General features: G+C 47.9%; 1 protein-coding gene across 2 annotated transcripts in view; it reads right to left on the bottom strand.

Moving 5' to 3' along the window:
• The window catches only part of DNHD1 (dynein heavy chain domain 1), a 659975-nt gene that overhangs the window by 118946 nt on the left and 521085 nt on the right, over nucleotides 1-19944 (bottom strand). For both annotated transcript variants that reach the window (XM_078658741.1, XM_078658742.1), the window contains exons 35-36: nucleotides 15491-15669; nucleotides 10583-11551 (exon numbers count right to left, since the gene is read on the bottom strand). In XM_078658741.1, the coding sequence (XP_078514867.1) occupies nucleotides 10583-11551; nucleotides 15491-15669 (1148 nt within the window). The remainder of the gene's footprint in view (nucleotides 1-10582; nucleotides 11552-15490; nucleotides 15670-19944) is intronic.

The raw sequence follows: 19944 nt of genomic DNA, 5'->3' as shown, positions 1-19944 counted from the left end.
ACTAGGTATATGAGATACAAGGTATGGTAAAGTGCCTTACTATTTAGGGCATGGAAGCTCATTAACTGCCCTCACTAACGTCTTTCAGTCTTTCCGATATAAGCCTGTAGGTACTGACAATATTTTTTGTGGGCATATCGTCAAAACTTTATGATATGATTAGTACATAGAAATCCCCAAAGAAGCACTTATCATCCTCAACCCTGCTCCATCTCCTCTTATACGTTGACTTTAAGTTTGTCTTTGACCATGTACAGCCCTCAGCTGCCTTTCTGATAGGTCGAGCAGTAGAAATACTATTTACATACACACATACACTTACATCAGTTGTAATTGCTGGCATGCAATATACTAGGAGCCAGTGCGTGGAGCTTCTGCCAAAAAACTCAGGAGCAGAAGGTTGCCTTACCGCCCTGCTCAGAAAGGGGCTCCAGGAGTCACAGGCCAGCAACAGGATGCAAGATATGTTAATGCAGCAATGGGCAACCAAGCACCTGCATGCATCAATGGGCAACCAAGCACCTGCATGCATCAATGGGTAGACATGCACCTGCATGTGTTAATGGGTACCCATGCATCTACAGGCATCAATGGGTAGTCACGCACATGCATACGCATTGGAATTTGTTTTTCTATTGTCAGACTGTGTGTTTTTAAAACTAAAACTGCCACCTCACCTACTTCCTTTCTAATCGCGACCCCTTAGCTACAGCTGGAACTCCCCCTGCTCTCTCCCCTCAGGCCTCAGCCAATCGGCCTTCAAGGGGCAGAGCCTGGAGGCGGGACACTAGATAAAAACCTGCCCATCGCAGCAAACCGGCAATTGTGTATGTTGTTCGCGCTGCTTGTCGCCATCACGCTGCTTTGATTTAATAAGGCGCGCGTTTTAAACAAATTGATTTGGAATTTGTTGTTCTATTGTCAGACTGTATGTTTTTAAAACTAAAACTGCCACCTCACCTACTTCCTTTCGAATCGCGACCCCTTAACTACAGCTAGAACTCCCCCTGCTATCTCCCCTCAGGCCTCAGCCAATCGGTCTTCAAGGGGCGGAGCCTGGAGGCGGGACACTAGGGCTAAATGCAGTCCTTCCAACGGGAGCGCTGCAGACGCGCCGGCGGCGCACCGAAGGCGCGCCAGAGGCAAGCCGTCTGCGCCCTTCCACGCCAGGCCAGGCCCAGGGGCCGGGAGCGCTGCACAGCCCCTCTTTTATCCAGCAAAGACACTGAGAGAGCTACAAAACTCGAACATACCGCCCCCCTCAGGTGCGGTCGAGCAAATCTGGGCCGCAAGTATCCATCGCAGGGCTCGGAGCCCCCCTGATAGCAGGGAGCGTGAGACCACCCCCCTCCCTCTAACACCCTGCTTTTGGCACCAGGGAATGACACATCTCTTCTAGTGATGTATCTCAATACGCGTTCCATGGTAAAGCACCAGTTGGACTTATTCATCCTATTGACTACTGATAAACCTGATGTGCTACTAGTCACCGAAACCTGGCTCACCTCAGACTCCCTCCCGGACATTCTAGCGGCTCTCCCCCCAGATTACTACATCCTCAACGCCAATCGTTCATCCAGCCGCCCGGGAGGTGGGGTAGCAGACATCATACAGAAACAATTTAAATTCATCGCCATTGCCTCCCTGGCTTTGCCAGAGGTGGACAACTTAGTCATCAACCTTGAAACAGAGGCAGGGGCCCTCACGTTCGTACTTATTTATCGGCCCCCTCAATCCATGCCCTCGTTTCCCATCTCCCTGAGTGAACAGTTGGCAAACTTGATGATGCATCACACCAGAATTGCTCTCTTCGGGGACTTTAACTACTGGTTCAACGATGTCCGAGCTGGACCGCACGCCACGGAATTATTTGAAGCCTTAAACAGCCTTAACCTGGCTCAACAAATTACTGTACCTACTCATATCAAGGGTCACACTCTTGACCACATCTGGGCACACGATTTAGCAATTTCTAGCCCAGTCATCTCCCCCTGCACCTGGTCGGACCACCATTTGTATTTGTATTTGCGGATTTCTAGAGCGCATGGCTGCCCGTGAGCGTCCCAGCGCTAATGATAGAGTAGGTGGAAACAGATGAGTGGATTTAAGGGAACAGCCAGGTCTTCAGGAGCCTGCGAAAGGAGAGAAGATTGGGCTGGGACCGAATGTCCAGTGGAAGTGCATTCCAAAGTCTGGAGGCGTTGTACGAAAACAGGCGTCCTCCTGATCGGGACTTCTTGATCCTGGGTGTTGTCGTCAGGTGAAGATGTGTTGAGCGAAGGGTTCTACTAGTTTTATGTGGGGTGATGAAGTCTTTTAGGATAGGAGGGGCTTTGCCATGCAAGATTTTATGGGTGATACACAAGGCCTTGAAGTGTATCCTTTCGAGTATTGGCAACCAGTGCAGTGACCTAAGAGCCGGCTTCGCTGAGCAGCGGTTGTTGGTGCCCGTAAGAATCCGCGCGGCAGTATTTTGTACAACCTGCAGTTTGGCTGTCACTTTCTTTGGGGCGCCAAGATAAAGTGCATTTCCGTAGTCCAGTCTGGACAGTATAAGGCCCTGAATCAGAAGCTTTCTGGACTGTGAAGGCAGCAGTGGGAGAATTTTTCGCGCGGTGCGAAGGAGGCCGAAGCAGGCCCCGGCTGTCTTCCTGGCTTGAGTGTTAAGTGTTAGGCCTTGATTCAGCCAGATCCCAAGGCTTTTGATGTCGGACTTTGGGGTTGGGGATGGGCCCATACATGGCGGCCACAGCGTCTCAGGACGGAAATGTGACTGGTTGCCCATAACCAGGATCTCCGTCTTATCGCTGTTGAGCTTAAGATTGGACCTGCCCATCCAGCTGGTTATATCCTTCAGACAGGAGTGCATATCGGTGGGGGGATGTTCCTGTTGGCTTAGTGATACCACAAGCTGGGTATCATCAGCATATGTCAGGAGCTTAATACCTTAGGGGGTGACGATTTTTTCAAGTGGGGACATGTACACATTAAAAAGTGTAGGGCTCAGGGAGGAGCCCTGGGGGACACCACAAAGAAGTGGGGTTGTGTTGGAGCTAAAATTGCCCTCAGCTACCTGGAATGACCGATTATACAGAAAGGACTTAAGCCAAGATAAAGCAAGTCCTGAAATGCCCAGATCTCTCAATCGCTGAAGCAGCGTAAGGTGATTGACGGTGTCGAAGGCTGCGCTCAGGTCCAGGAGGATCACTGCCACTGATCCCCCTGCGTCAATGATCTTCCTAGCCTCTTCAACCACCGCCATCATCGCCGTCTCCGTACTCTGTCCAGGTCGGAATCCCGTTTGTGAAGGTTTAAGTAGGTTGCATGCTTCTAGGTAGCCCGATAGTTGGCGATTGATGAATTTCTCAGCCATTTTGCTAATACCTGGCAGAAGAGAGATAGGCCGAAAATTATTCATCTCCGTAGGGTCGAGATTGTTTTTTTTGGGAGGGCCTTGACTACTGCCATCTTCCAACTCAGGGGTACGATCCCCTGTGACAGAGAGATGTTAATCAAGTTTGCTATGGGGGCCAAAATATAAGGTGCAACTGATTTTAGAATATGTAGTGGGGCAGGGTCAAGCGGGGAGCCGCTTTTGATTGACTGAAAGATAGGAGAAAGGGTTTCGGTTGTGATGGGACCAAACCTATCTAATCTATGCTCAACTTGCTGTGTTACTAATGAGGGAGGCTTCAATAAATCAGTTGGGCTATCAGCAGGGAGATGATCGATGCCACCATCACAGTCAGAGGCAGGGTCAAGGCCCCCACCCTGGCAGGTGGGCTGTCTCGTAAAAGGAGCTCTTATGACTGCCAAGGCTTCCTAGATTCTTTAGCCAATATTCGACCCACCATCTCTCCTGACTCTAGTGTCGACTCGATGGAAGGAGAAATCGCCAACTGGCTGCAGACAGCTAGTTACCGGTTTGCCCCCCTCACCAAATTTGCGCGCACCAGGCATGGTAACTCGCAAAGATGGTTCTCAAGTGACCTTAAAGCACAGAAATTGAAGCTCCGCCAGCTAGAACGGAATTGGAGACAGGACTACTCCAATTCCGATAGACTGCTCTTTGTAGCGGCCCGCAAAGATTATAAAAGCGCGATCTCCACGTCCAAATCCACACACGTCTCAGACAGAATCCTCTCAGCCCACAATAAATCAAAAGAAATTTTTAAAATCATGAACGATCTCACTACTGACGACAGAACTCTCCCTGTCCAGGCTCCCACACAAGAGACTTGTAACGCACTGAACACCTTTTTTATCGAAAAAATTATGGATATTAAGAACACTATCCCCTCTTCCACTCCCATCAGGTCACCGGACTCCTCTCCCCCTAACCCTCTGTCTCTGACTCATTTTCCCGCCCTCAACCCCAACACCCTTTCAGAGCTCTCTATTCGTATCAAATCAGGGTCCCCTAACGACTGCTGTCCCCCCTCGGTTCTTAGGGATGTCTGCCTCTCCTTACCAGACAGCATCCTCCCCCTTCTGAATGCATCCCTCAGCACTGGCATGGTTCCTAGCTCTTTTAAGGAGGCCATATTAGTACCCCTATTAAAAAAGCCTGGAGCAGACCCTGCCACTCTCTCCAACTACCGTCCTATCTCCCTCCTGCCCTATTTGTCAGGAGCTTGGGCTCCTCGAGGCCCACGTAACCACCTGCCTCTCAAAATTCATCGAGAGCTCCTGCTATCTCGAACCCAATCAAGCTGGTTTCAGGCCGGCTCACTCCACCGAGGCCGTCATTCTGGCAGTACTAGACGTCCTGAGGGGGAACGCAGACAAAGGAGCCCTGCAGGCATTGGTGCTCCTGGATCTGTCGGCCGCGTTCAATACGGTGGACCATAACATCCTTCTCCACCGTGTCGGACAGGCCGGCATCCAGGGCCCTGCCTTTGAGTGGATTAAGTCCTTCCTCTCGCGCAGAGCGCAAACGGTTCGCCTGGGCCCCTTTACTGCGACTAAGGCACCTACGGTATGCGGAGTCCCTCAGGGATCTTCCCTCTCACCCCTACTATTCAATTTGTACCTCCGACCACTGATCCACTCGTTAAAGAGGTGGAGGATCACCGTCTTCAATTATGCTGATGATCTGCAGATCATCTTCCCTCTTGATTCCCCCGACGCTGCAACTGGATTTCATATAAAGGTAGAACAATATCCCAGGAGGTGTAAATTTCAAGACAATTTTCACTGTATGCAAAAAGCATTACATAACGTATTGGAAGGAGACACCTATTCAGATAGTTTTTTGCAAAAAAATATACTTTTTAGTTATTTTATATTGAAGCAACAATTTTTTTGAGACAAAAAGTAATCTACAGCACATATACCATATTTCAGGGTGACAACCCTAAGAAAGACTTGGTGCCCAGTATTTACAAGTGAAGGGTGGCGACTCAAGTGCAAGCGTGTGCAGCGGCGGACGGCGCAAAGTGAGCAAAGTGCAATATATACAATAAGTGGCTCAATAGTGACATAAAATCAGTGACAATTTTATAATACAGTCTGAAATTGCAACAAAAACAATTGGGGTCACAATAGTATGTGCCTGAAATTTGCACTGGGGAGTCGACGACGTTTCGGTCCTTAGTCAATGTGGACCATCTTCAGGACAGGGTTGTCTCGATTAGGGGTGCTGCGCGCAGAGGATCACGGCCGGGATTGAAATGAGCCGGCACGTTGTATCTGATCGCCCAGGGACTGAATCCTACATCTGTTGGGATCGGCGTCTCAGGAGTTCAATTAATGGTGCAATCCCCTGTAGTAATTAATTCCCCTCTTCTTTCGTATTGACGATTCGAAGGCTAGGAGTACTGGATGCCCGGGGACCTTTTAATTAAGAAGTTCACTCCGGGCGAATCATCGGGGAAGCGGCAGTAATGGCGAATCCCTCTCGGTGGTCAGGCTCCTGTGTTTTAGGGTGAAAAAACACACGCTAGACCCAGTTAATGAGGTCTAACATCGCTTGTCCACGATTCAGGCGAGTGCTTCACAGCATATCGTTGATATATTGCACTTTGCTCACTTTGCGCCGTCCGCCGCTGCACACGCTTGCACTTGAGTCGCCACCCTTCACTTGTACATACTGGGCACCAAGTCTTTCTTAGGGTTGTCACCCTGAAATATGGTATATGTGCTGTAGATTACTTTTTGTCTCAAAAAAATTGTTGCTTCAATATAAAATAACTAAAAAGTATATTTTTTTGCAAAAAACTATCTGAATAGGTGTCTCCTTCCAATACGTTATGTAATGCTTTTTGCATACAGTGAAAATTGTCTTGAAATTTACACCTCCTGGGATATTGTTCTACCTTTATATTTAGCACCCCTATCCCAACTGGTTTATGGGTTACACTCCTGTTCTTTTTATTAAAAAAAAAAAAAAAAAAACTGGATTTCAAGCAGTGCTGCTCCACATACAGCAGTGGATGAATCTTAACCAATTAAAGCTTAATCCAGGGAACACAGAGCTCCTCCTGCCAGGTAACAGCTTGGCATACTGGGGCCCTCAGTTCTGGCCTAACGAGCTGGGCCCATCCCCCGCACCGTCTGGCTCGGTAAAGAGCCTTGGGGTGATTATCGACTCGGACCTCTCCCTCAAAACTCAGGTGGGGGCAGTAATCTCGTCCAGTATGTTCCAGCTGCGAAAAATCCGTAAGATTTCCCACCTGCTTTCGCACGCGGCATTGGTACAAGTTGTGATCTCCTTGGTACTATCCCACCTCGACTTCTCTAATTCCCTCTATCTAGGCCTACCACAGTCATTGCTTTGCCCCCTTCAAATCGTGCAAAACCAGGCAGCAAGACTAATCCACAAAACTCCGAAATGGCAATCAGCAAGACCTCTGCTGCGTAAATTGCACTGGCTACCAATTGAACAAAGGGCAGCCTTCAAGAACGGCTATCTAATTTTTAAAGCCCTTTATTGCAACAGCCCAGACTTTATGAAAGCCCTCATCGTGAAGCACCACCCTGCTTGTAATCTCCGGTCAGCCCGCCTCCATCTGCTGGCCGCCCCTTTGTCAAACTCAAAAAATTAGGGGGCCGCAGATTCGCCCACCTGGCACCTAAGCTGTGGAACCCCCTCCCTCTATCTGTCAAGACCAGCGGCTCCCTACTGAACTTTAGAAAGTCCCTAAAAACCTGGCTTTTCTCCCAAACCGGCTAGCATGCTCCGCCGCAACCTCTGCACTCTCTTAGCGCCAGGAAACTTATGGTGTCAGTGCGCTTTATAAATTAAGCATAAGATAAGATAAGATGCGTCAATGGGTAGCAATGCACCTGCACATGTCAATGGGTAGCCATTCACCTGCACATGTCAACAGGTAACCATGCACCTGCACGTGTCAACAGGTAAACATGCAGATGCATGCGTCAATAGATAACCATGCAGCTGCACGCATCAACAGGTAGCCATGCACCTGCATGGGACAATGGATAGCCATGCACCTACAAGAGTCAATGGGTTTCCATGCACTTGCACCCATCAATAGGTAGCCATGCACCTGTACGCATCAACAGGTTGCCATGCACCTGCCCGCATCAATGGGTAGCCATGTACAGCACATGTCAGTGGATTGCCATGCACCTGCACGAGTTAAAGAGTAGCCATGCACCTGTATGCGTCAACAGGTAGCCATGTACCGGCACGCTCATTAGGTTGCCATGCACCTGCATGCATCAACAGGTAGCCATGCACCTGCAGGCATCAATGGGTTACTATGCACCTACATGTTCCAATGGGTAACCATGCACCTGCACACGTCATTGGGTAACCATGCACCTGCACACATCAACGGGAACCATGCACCTAAAAGCGTCAAAGGATAACCATGCACCTGCATGTATCAATGGGTAGCCATGCACCTCAATGTGTCACTGGGTAACTACGCACCTACACGCTTCAACAGGTAACCATGCACCTACACTTGTCAATGAGTAGCCATGCACATGCATGCGTCAATGCGTAACCGTGCACCCAAAAGTGGCAACAGGTAAACATGCGCCCATCAAAGGGTAGCCATGCACCTACAGGCATCAATGGGCAGTCAAGCACCTGCACGCCTCCATGGATAACCATGCACCTGCAAGTGCCAGCAGGTAGCCATGCACTTGCACACGTCAATGGGTTGCCATGCACCTGCAAGTGTCAAAGGGTAGCCATGTACAGGCAAGCGTCAACGAGTTGCCATACACCTACAGGCATCAATAGGTAGTCATGCACCTGCACACATCAATGGGTAGCTATGCAACTGCACGTATCAATGGATTGCCATGCACCTGCACATGTCAAGGGGTAGCCGTGCACCAGCACAGATCAACGGTTTCCATGCACCTGCACGTGCCAACGGGTAACCACACACCTGCTCATGTTAATTGGTAACCATGCCCCGCATGTGTCAATGGGTAGCCATGCAACTGCGCGCTTCAACAGTTATAATGCACCTGCAGGCGGTAACGTGTCACCATGAACCTGCACACGTCAATGGGTTGCCATGCCCTTGATGCTGGGCATACATCGTAACTAGACTCAAAACTGTATAGCCTTATCTTTTTGCTTAAACGTCAGACCAGCTCCTGGGGGAGACGTAGCTGGTTGCTCCCACCTCAGGCCACGTTCCAGTAATATGTCACAGTGGCATGAGCACACATGCCTGTTTACTTCTTGCCCGGGCCCAAACCTTCTGATCAATTCTGGGTAAGAATGCGGTTGGCTGCTCCCCTCTCAGGTCACGCTCTGCTGAAAAGCAACTTGGTTCCTGGCCCATGAATTCCAGTTCCCTGGCAGTGATGTGGCTGGCTTCTCTCTGCTCCGGCCATGGTCCGCTCACACCCCCGACACTGGTGCTTCAACGTAAAACAACACTAGCACAAGCTTTGCCTACTATTCTTCATGTGTGGTGCCAGGTGCGAGCGAGGTCCAGCATGGAGACCATGTACAACCTCCCATCTACAACTCTTACACAACGTTCTGATGGCCCCGCCACACACCTGCCTCTATGCCTTTACTAAATTACCGCCTCAGATTACAAAACTCTGCCGCCATGGCACTGTGGTTACTCATGATGGTCCCTGGCCATCTCCCCTTCTACTAGTTGCTACTGTAAGAAGTGAGTTGATAAAGATATATGTTTTGGCCAGTCATGCCCAGCTCTCTTTTGCTGAGTTTCACATAACGTAATGCATCGTATACATAAACTCCTCTTTAAAGGACGTGAATCTGCTAAAGAAAAGGAAATAACAGAAAAGAAGGAAAACCAGGGAAATGTAAACTTGCCTTGTTGTTGAACACAGGTCCAAGTGAGTTTCGGAGTCTTACTAATGGGACTTAGGAAAGGAAACTGAAGGAGTTAGGGAAGGAGCCAAAGCTTATGTAATGAGAAGGCGTTACATCTTGTAAGCACCATGCTACTTCAGTGCATTGCACTTGAATAAATACCCCTGTACTATGATAATATGTAAAAAGATTGATTGCCTCCTAGCCTATGGCCGGGATATCTCAGAAAAGATTAATCATTAGAAGGAATCTGGAGGCGGGAGACGCTCCTTGCCTCTGAGGTGGTCCGACACTCTGCTGGACTGGTTCTGAGGAATAGTCTATTAGAGATACCAGATTCCTGCCAGATGTGTTGAAACACGAATGTGAGTTGTGAGTGAACTGTGGGTGTTCATTTGTTGTAGAAGATGCTGGTATCCCTACACACTGTCCTTTCTTGTGAACTTGGCAGCATGCACATCCCTGTGCGCTTAGGACCTCCTCCATGAAGGTGGAGTAACCTATAGTGTGAGGTTGGATTTTCTGTCTCTTCTACTATTTAATGCAGGTTTCTCTATTCGATTAAACTCACATTTCCTGTGTTGATGGCTCTTGCCTAGGAATGGTGGCCCTCTGCTTAGCTCAGCCTAGGGCTAATGTATAGCTTGACTAAGATCACTCTAAACCACCAGACCCATTACTAACTGAGCTAAAATTCCATGAAAACCAAGGTCAAAGAGAAAGGGTGAAAAGGAGTAGGCTGTGGTACAGCAGGCAGGAAGCTTGGGCCAGACAAAGTAGGAGGAGTACAAAGTACTTTAGACAGAATCTGGGCCCACACATGGGTGCCAGTGACAGAACCTCTACTAAAAGCTGTACAGCTCAGGCTGGGGGCACACCCGAGACACCTTAATGCTGGGACCTGAACACGAGAAAGAGGAGATAGACTGTCCTGGGAGAAGAAGGGTTAATCTGGGACTGCCTGAAAGAACTGCACAAGGATCAAGTAACTTGTGATTATGCGTGGAGAACATTTCACAGAGCTGAGATTACCATCAGATTCCTGCAGTACAGCTGCTCTGGAGAAAAAACCAACAACCACATATCATACATTGCATTGGGTGTGAAGCAGCAGAGACAATGTCCTGTGAGGAGCAGTCCCGCCTCAGTGGTGTGCAGGCACACTGCGTTATGTTACAATGCTATAGACTCTGTAGTTGTTAGTGGAAGAAGTTGCCTACCTCAGAGGTGTGCAGTTGTCTTATCCTGTGCAATTTACTTTCATGACATGTAGTCTACACTACTGATGCTCGCTCTTACCTCGTGTCCTTGTGTTATGGCCATCTGCTCAATGGAGTAGAGAGGATGAGTAGACGGACCTCCTAATTCTGGTCCTGGCATGACAAACACCACCGGAACACTGGTACAGTTGTGAGAATCTTTTGAGTCTATGTCATTCTCAGGATCTTCTGTTAAAGACTGGCCAAGAATGCACATGGTGAGATCACTGATGACGTTCAGCAGCTTATCAGGACGCAAAGTGCGCCACAAGATGGCCTTTTCAATGAGGGTTAGTCGCGCGTGACTGGCACATGGGATAGGCCCAATCACTGAGGAGGAGAGAGCAAAGTACTCTTGCCATTGGCAGGACCGGTACACCAATGATGATCTCAGATATCTGAAGGCAGGAAGAATTTCTAAGCGGGAACATTCTGTCCATGCATCAGCAGACACCCACTGGGGCCGCGCAATGGGTGATTCTGAAAGGCTTTGGCCTACATTGATGTCTTTAAGCCCATGGAGGAAGACAAGCCACTCCAGATTGGTCAGCTGTCCAACAAGCCGCATTTGTACTGCAGCCACCAGAAAGTGAAAAATCTTGGCATGGCTTTCGGTGAGACACCGCCTTATGTACGATAGGATGCAGCTGGAGAGGGAGTTCATAAGATCCAACACTCTGGTCTGTAAGACCTCACGTTTCACAACCTCCGACCTCTTCTTGGACAACAAGACATTTTTAACCAGTGAAAGGAAGGTTCTGAAGTGAAAGCTGTAGATTTTGTGGAGGTAGGACACCTCTTGTATTGTGCTGTAGAGGCCAGCTCCAAGTCGGGCACATTTCCTATACTCATCCAAAGACTCCTCTTGCTGCTGTTGCAGCGCCACAAGATCCTGGAGGTTGGAAAGAAGTACAGCCACCTTCTTCTGACAGCGATGAACCATGGGAAGGAAGTCATGTTTCTGTAGCAAAGGCTCATTGGCTTGGATCACCTCCTCCAGTAACGAATCCTGTCAATGACAGAAAGAAATTGGGTTACAGGTCAAAACAAACAAGCACTGCTCAAGCTAACAGGTCTGGATATAATATGGTAGATTATAGAGCACCCTTGCTGCTGAGACCTGTGAGGTCAGCCTGTGTGTAGGGATACTGCAGTGTTGTCTTGGTGGGTAGAAACAGGTGTCACCAAGCTTCAAGGGGCAGAAGGGGTGTCGTTTTGGATCACTAGCTTCACGGGTGAAGTGAGGAAGGACAATTGATCACTTGCGACCCTCTTCTCGGTACGGTAAAGCGAGTGGCAGAGGTTGAGATGGGATGGGATGATGTAATTCTAGCTGCAGCACATACCGGTCTGCAGCAATGAGTTCAGAAGAAGCAGCATACCTCTTTCCCTACGCTGGTGAGAGGTCACTAATCTCAGCAGATTCTGAAAGAGTGAGCTCATTTACTACATGGATACATGGCGGCCATCTTAGAATGTGGTTTTCATTATCTTCATTGTAAATCCCTAGTCTAAGATGGTAGCCATCTAGCTTTATAACTATGCATAGCTCCCATCAATTACCAGCAAGAGAGGAGATAGGCAGCCTGTCACCCACGGCTCCTCTCTGTGAGGTGGGAAGCAGGCTGCAGTGGGAGAGCACAAGCCGAACAACACTCTGCAGTTACGGCACTCTGTACAGAGGGCAAGGCGGTGCTCTGCTGCAATGCCTGAAATGGAGTTGTTTGTCTTATTAATCAAAGTATTGAATGAAAAACTGTGCAAAACGTTGGAGCCGATAAAAAAAAAAAAGGGCAAACAAATAGTGGCTGAAGGGGAAGGAGCTAAAGTCAATCCCTGAAGGGGGTTATCCCAAATACTGCTCTCTGTACTTTGTTCACAAAAGGTCTTGACTACAACAGAAGTAAAAAACTCATCAACTAGTATGCAGAAGTGAGACAGGAAAAGTAGTCACATCCTAAATGGTGTTTACTGGTCTAAAACATCAAGGAAAGCTCTTTGTCCTCCTGTCTAGGGTCCTGTTCTCTTCACTATGAAAAGTACAGCTTCACCTTCTTTGAGGGCCGGCTGCCTTTGCAGTACTTCTCTAGAACCCAGGACAGATCCCAGCTTTGAGGGGAAATGATACCCACATTCATGTTCTGGACCAACGCCTGTCAGTGCTGATGCGAAAGAGCGTCTCCTTCAAGTGCAGATGACATGTACCTCATTGACTCAAGGGGGCAACGTTACCATTCTTCATAGGCACTAGCAGGACTTTGGGCCTAACTAAAACCACAAACAAAATAAAACCTTTGTTAGTTTAAAAATTACAACCTCAATCAAACTTTAGCCTACTATATCTCTGCAGGCTTTCTTCTATGTTTTTGCAGGACAAGTGAGGGGCAGGCTTCTAATGGTCAGGCTGCAGGTGCTGGGGGTCACTGTCTCCCTCAGCATGGGTAGCTTGCCATTGTTAGGCTAAACCCAGCATAACACATGGGGAGGAAGGGAGCACAGCTAGTGTGCCTGGGCAGTTGGTCTATCCCGACAAAGAAGAGATGTATACTCCCTTCTCCACCAGACTCCTCCGAGGTCCCCAAGAGTACGCTCCGGCCAGCAGCAGGAAGGTTCTTACTATGAAGTTCCAAGTTGTACATGCAACGTGGTGGCCCACTTTTGAAGTATAAAATAACATTCTAGAAAAGCTGAACAATATTTTATATTCTTTCAAGATGACTGGCTGGTGGTATTGGCTTTACCAACGCCGGTGAAATTGCACTGGCAAAACCAATAGCAGTGGAGAGTGGCATCTGCAGAGCAGAGTGAGAGAGAGGCAGAGAGAGAGAGAGACCAAGACACAGCAGTGTTTGATGCTGGGGGGGCGGTGGGGGGGCAACGAAACAAGAAACATAGAGGCAGTAGCTTTGAAGGGGAGAGAACAAAAGATGATGGTGGGAGATGCTGAGGCTAAGAGAGTGACTGCGAGAGGAGCGTAAAGAGCCTGCTTGAGAAATAAAAAGTGAGAAACAGATAGAGAGGGAGCAAGAGGGAGAGAGAGAGAGGCAGCAAGCCAGCAAGGGCAGACAGCAGCATGACATGAACTTTCCTGCAGTGTCAAGCCAGAATTCTTTTTTTTGTGTGTACTTCTTTGACACTGCAGTGGAAGGATACACCAAACCAATAGAAAATTAGGGATACATATAACTGCTCCGATGGTAGGTCAGGAGAAAGGACATCAGATCAAGAGGGGGGGAGTTGAGATAGACAAGACAGCCATCCATCCATGAGCAAAGGGGAGGCCCAAAGCCCACAATAAATATTGGTTACAATGATGTCCCAGACAAGTAGCTAACGTGGTCTGCAGCTCCCCCATATGAAATCTCTACAAAGATCATGCTTAGCTAGCCGCCCCCTTTCATGGAGCCAACGTACATCATGGGACTCTGTAGAAAGGCTTATAACCAGCAGAAGGAACAGCACCTCTTATCCTGGCTGCACAAATTGATATCGGGTGACGTAAGGCCATGACACTGACTTCAACCCTATTGATCATTCCATATTACTAGCCCTCATTGGGTGAACGGGAGTCCACTGGCAGAGTTCGCACAGACAATCACTCTTCCATTTTATGTTGTTTGCTTAAGGCTTAGATCTCAGTGTCTCCGGACACAGCATTTTCCCCCTCCTGATCCTTGATATATGTACACTCACTTACATTGTTTACGGCAACAACACCATAGTTTACAACTAGGAAGACAGGTATTTCATGCTGAAGCTGCAGGGCCCAGTGAGGGTCTTGGGTGACTACTCTGCAAGATGTCTATTAAAAGTGGACTGCTGTCCTAACCACAACGCTACCAAGACAGAAGCGAATAATCAGAGGCTTACGGGAGATGCTCAACACCTGAATAAACTGTACAAAATAGGAGGGGGGGATAAGTCTGGACAAGCCACATGTCAGAGCAGAACATGTATCGGATTGTGGAGTTCCCATTTTCTAGTGTTGGGATGAATTTATGGACTGATTCAGGGTTGGGTAAACGATACCTCTATGAAGGGGACATTACACTGGTGGGTTCTCCACTGCATGTAGATTTGTTTTTACAAACTGGAGGTTTTTCCATTACCTCCCAACCCTAAAAGAGGCTTTGAATTCAGATTTTTGGAGCCTCTACATTTCTTGAGTTTGTCTGCATTGCAAAGAGGCAGTTGTGGCTTGGTGGATCTGTATGTTTTGAAGGCTAACCTAGAACCAGAGTAATCCTTTAGGATCCAAGTAATTACATTGCATCTTTATGCCTGCGTGCTGATAGGAGAGTATCTTTTTGGGGTGCCACGATGAAGCTAGAGATGAGTCAAGGTTGCATTTTCTGAATTATTGCAGAATATGACTGTTGCTTGATTAGATGTAGGCGAGGTGCAAAATGCCTGGGATCTCTTAGTCTGGCGGATGTGGGGGTATCTTAAAAAAACAGTAGACAGTGGTGCTTCAGCTGGCTCCATTAAAAACCTCTGACCTAATGGCCTGTCTGCCACAGCCCACCAGGTCATAGTGACAGAGGCCTTACCCAACTTAGAGATGGCTGCCGACCGCTAGATTTTTCTAGTCAACAACAGCTATGAGAAGCATAGTGATTCTGGGCAGGAATATTAGGCAATGGCACTGACACAGAGAAAAAAATATTCATACTGACTAAGTATGTCAAGAGACACAGTACCAGGTGAGTGAAGTCGAGGACCTCTGCTTACCTTCGGCCTGGAGGAACAACATGATACTCCAAACGACCCCCTTAATAATCTTGTGTAGATATAGCTGGAAATTAGATCTTTCCTCCATCTTTCTGACTAATTCCACTGTTCAATCATCCCTTCATACCTCACAGTATTTTACACCTCCGCATCTGCAACTGCCAGCTCTTTCCAGGGTCCACCTGCCACGCATCCCTCTGCAGAGACCACTTCTCACCTGTATTTGCCTTAGCTCATCATCCACCTGTTGGACACTAAGAGCCAGGCCTCGTCTTTCACTCTGCAGTTCTGGCTTCTCTGAGTTCAGAATCTCCACCAGGACCAGTTCTTCTAGATCTGTTTCGCTGATTCCCATGTAAAACACACTCAGGTTCTTCAGCAAGGCAGAGTCAAGCACTAAGAAGAATAAAACACAACATTCAAGTATTGTGTTCATTCCTGTCTAGTTCAATTGCATCTCTGTGCACTTGATTTTATCAGATATATCACACATCATGGAGAATAGCTGCAAAACCTTCATCACATTCGTTTTAGGGCTGAAATAAATTAAAACCACCTTTAAACAATATATCTTATGTTTACATATAAACTAATCCACACTTATGTGGGGGAACTCAAATCATGTAATTCTGATGGTCTTGAACGAAGAGCGTGCAAGCAGAAGTTTGGCACAGAGGCTGGTCAGCCTTCCCTTACTGAATACACGGAAGCTGGGTCTCTCCTATTATATATATATATCTTACATTCAAAAGTGATTTTTCAAGACACTTAGAGGTGATGTGGTAGTTGCATTGGTCAGTGATATGCAGCACATTTCAGTACAACCTCCTAGAGTAGCTGAAAATTGTCAAGAAAACAAGAGGATGGGTCTAAAAATACAACTTTAATCTCCTCATCTTCCATCATAAAATGAAACAAAATAATGGAAGAAAGTCCTTGTCAAGAGACGAATGGCATGGACATAATATAGAGTTTCAATAAATCTCAAGGGGAGTGGGTAACTTTTAGGTTTCAGTGTAAATGTATACATGACCTGTGCCTATGCATGGGTGTGACCTATGCATGGGGGTGACCTCCAGAAATAATGATCAATGTGGAAATGGTTGTTGCCTAAATAACCTTTTTATCCTCCACCACAGCTTCAGGAAAGCCCACAGTTAGTATCTTTGCTGACCCACGGCTGCCTCATGCTTTTGGATTCCTGGCTCATGACACAAAAACTGTCTGGGTTAACATTCAGTAAGGAACTTATGGGTAGATGCATCATTGTTGCCTTTTGCGATTCCTAAATTGCGAAAATTAAGGAATCGCAATTTAGAAATCGCAAACGGCAATGCATGAACAATTCGCAATTATTTTTGCGAATCGGTATTTTTCCTTAATTGCGATTCTCAATTTGCGAATCGCAATTAAGGAAAACCCTTCCCATTGATTCCTATGGGCCAAAAGGCCCATAGGAATGAATGGGAAGGCAATCACTTTTTGCGAATTTCAAATTGCGATTCGCAAAATGTGAATGCAATTTCAAGGGTGCAGGGGGGGGGTCCAAGGAACCCCTCCCTGCACCCCTGAAATGTAACTTTAAATCCAATTTACACACACACATGCCCCAAGGGCATGTGTGCGTGTAAATTTAAACTTCCAAAAATGCAATTTGTGCATATTTGATAGTTTTAGGTAAATTAGCATGAAGTTCAATTTCATGCTATTTTACCCCTTCCAAACTGCGAATTCGCAATTTAAAAATAATCATGCATTGCATTTAAGAAATCTCTAATTGCGATTTCTTAAATGCAATCGCAATTTTAGAAATCGCAACATGGTTGCGATTCCTAAAATTGCGAAATGCATGATGCATTCCAAATTAGTCAATTGCATTCGCAAACGGCCGAAAAAAGCGATTCGCACCGTTTGCGAATGCAATTCCGTTTGATGCATCTAGGCATTAGGCTTGTCTAACAACATGGGGTGCAACTAGTTGAGGAATGGGAGCACCCAATACCTGATGGCCAATAGCCAAATGCTGATATTTTGGAAAAGGATTTTTCACAAATTCTGGACAGCTTGCACCATCTGTTTGAAAATTACTTAGAGCTGTGTTTTATAAGTCAGGGAGTAAAGGGCATGCGGACCCATGTATTCCGCGTGCATCCCACGTGTCCAACAACCTAGATAAGCGCTCCCTTCATCTGAAGGTTGAACCCACCCAGACACACTCTGTGTCTGGGTGGAGTCTCGTTGAGGAAACATGCCACTAGCTTGTTCTATTGGGGGAGAGTCCTTTTAATAACTTCAAGGGATTTAATCTCTAGTTGGGTTGGGCGAGATTCCTGGATCTTTGATAACCAGTGGAGTCATTAGGACATATCCCCTTCTCCTCTGCAACCAACGCACTCTCTCCATCCCCTGCTTGCCCCCCCTCATCCCATAACTCATCTAGCCCTCTCCTCTGGACTCATCCCACCCCCACCTCCTCTCTTGTGCCTCCCCTTACATGTGCTTCCCCTGCATGGTACAGAGATTGTCTGATTTTAAGGAGGACTGAGGTTTCATACTGTGATCACCTCTTTGTGACACCAGACAGCTTCGGAGGTGCTGTGAGGCTGGAGACTCTGCGAGGTTACAAATTGTGACACTGCACAGTCTCCAGCAGTGACATCACACAGGCCGTGCAGCATTTTTGTGGAAGGCACTTTTCTAATAACTGCAAAATACCATACAATTTAAGGATTCAGGTTGAAAATGTTATTTGCCCACAAAATTTGCAGGTCGCTGCTGTAGGAAGGTGGATACCTGACTATGGTTACCCCAGATTTTTTGCCTTGTGTTTAGCTGGTTTTCGACTTAGTTGGCCTGGGATACGGCTAATCAGGGCCCCAGGCTGTCGGCTCTCACTGTAAAATGGACTCCATGTACTTTAGGTACATCTCCAATTGGACATTGGATCACCTTATGAGCCCCTGTATAGTGTACCATAGGTACCCAGGGCATAGGTGCATCCAAGGCCTACCAGGGGCTGCAGCATATCTTTTGCCACCCCTGGCTGGCCATCCAAACTAACACAACTAGCTGATCACTCAGCTGGGGCAAGGTCGTGTAATCACCCCTTGCTTAGATATAGTATTCCTATATCTAACCTTATATCTAGACACATATACACCTATAAGTCACTCCTATGGCAGGCCTTAACAATCCTGGAGGCAGAGCTCTTGGTTTTATGTGAGATGAGGCTCTAGCATGAGCTGAGCCTGTCTGCAGCTTTCGGAACTATGTCCTTATAGCTGTTCTAGGATATAGCCATACCATATACTCTTAAGTGCATTATGAACCTCGCGGTTAAATGCTAACTTCGGTTTGGCTTTATCAAAACATGTCGTGTAAGGTGTCATACGCTTTGGAATATTACCCCCTCGCCAGTTCTGGCAACGGGGGTAGCATTCCACCCTTCTAGAGGGAGAAGACATGTGTTCCTACTAATCCCGGTTAAAGTTAACCAGAGCCTCAGCATCACAAAATGGATGCTGCTGCCACAGACACAAGTCTGACCTCCTGCTGCTGGGAGTCCTTCCAGCGAGGGAGGCTTGGACAATAGGTTTCCTGTCTTGGGAGGTGCTAGCACCACCCCAGACAAGCCATAGTGTATTGGGGCAGGGAGGGCTGAATGAAATGAGACACTGGCTGGGGCACACAAGGTGTCCCATGCATAGTCCGGTTCAAACCGGTGCTGGGGCACTCCAGCCCCAGCTCTGGCACGAAACTGGACAAAGGGAAAGGGGTGTAACCACCCCCTTCCCTGGTCCCACCCATAGGAGGGACCTAGCAGGTAATCCAGCCCCTAAATTTGGTATATAGGTAGGAGCTGAGTCCCAAGACTTTAGATTTTATCCTGACTGAAACTTGAAACGAAACTCTGGACCTTCGACGTTCTACCTGAAGGTAGAAGACTGAAGAATCTCCCTTGTGGTCAAGGAGTGACCACCCTGTGTAAGCAGGCACCATCAAGCGATCAACGGTTTGCTTTGTCGACGCTCCCGCCGGAGCCCGAGCACAGAGCCTGACAAGACCCGGACTTCCGGACTTCCAACAGCCCGATCCACAGCCACAGCAAAGCTGAGACCCGTGGAGGCGACGAGAGACGTGGGACAGGCCATCTTGGAAAGCCAGCGAATTGCTTTCCGTGCAACTTCTGAGGCACCCTCGAAGTTGTGCATTGGGGATTTAGAGACCCCAGCCCCGAGCACCAACTGCACCGAAGATTAGCCCTCCACACTCCACGAGTTCTGCGTGGGGCCCTTCTGCATTTTCCTGCTCGACGCGTCTGTCCGGTCACTTGCCCGTTGGCTAGTGGCCTATGTGACGACTAACCTTTGTATGTATAGGCATTTAGAAAGCGCACTACTTACCCGTAGGGTCCCAAGGCGCTTCGACCGCTGCGAAACCCTTCCTGGCTTCCCTGAGAGATGGTCCCTTAATGGGTATCTCCAGGGTGAGACCAGGCATCCCCGGCGGTCTGGTGGGGCCGTTAGTGAAGATGAGGCAAGCTAATGCCCAGAGTTGCCGAGTGTGATCGCTGATCAGAGTGGGCACCGAGGCGAGAGAATTATCGAGTCCGCTGACCCTGGTCCAGAAACCTGCCGCGCCGGGAATCGAACCCTGGTCCCGGGCGTCCTC

Source organism: Lissotriton helveticus, chromosome 8 (assembly GCF_964261635.1).
Source record: "Lissotriton helveticus chromosome 8, aLisHel1.1, whole genome shotgun sequence".
In the NCBI taxonomy this organism is placed as follows: domain Eukaryota; kingdom Metazoa; phylum Chordata; class Amphibia; order Caudata; family Salamandridae; genus Lissotriton; species Lissotriton helveticus.
This window is presented reverse-complemented; position numbering and strand designations above follow the sequence as displayed.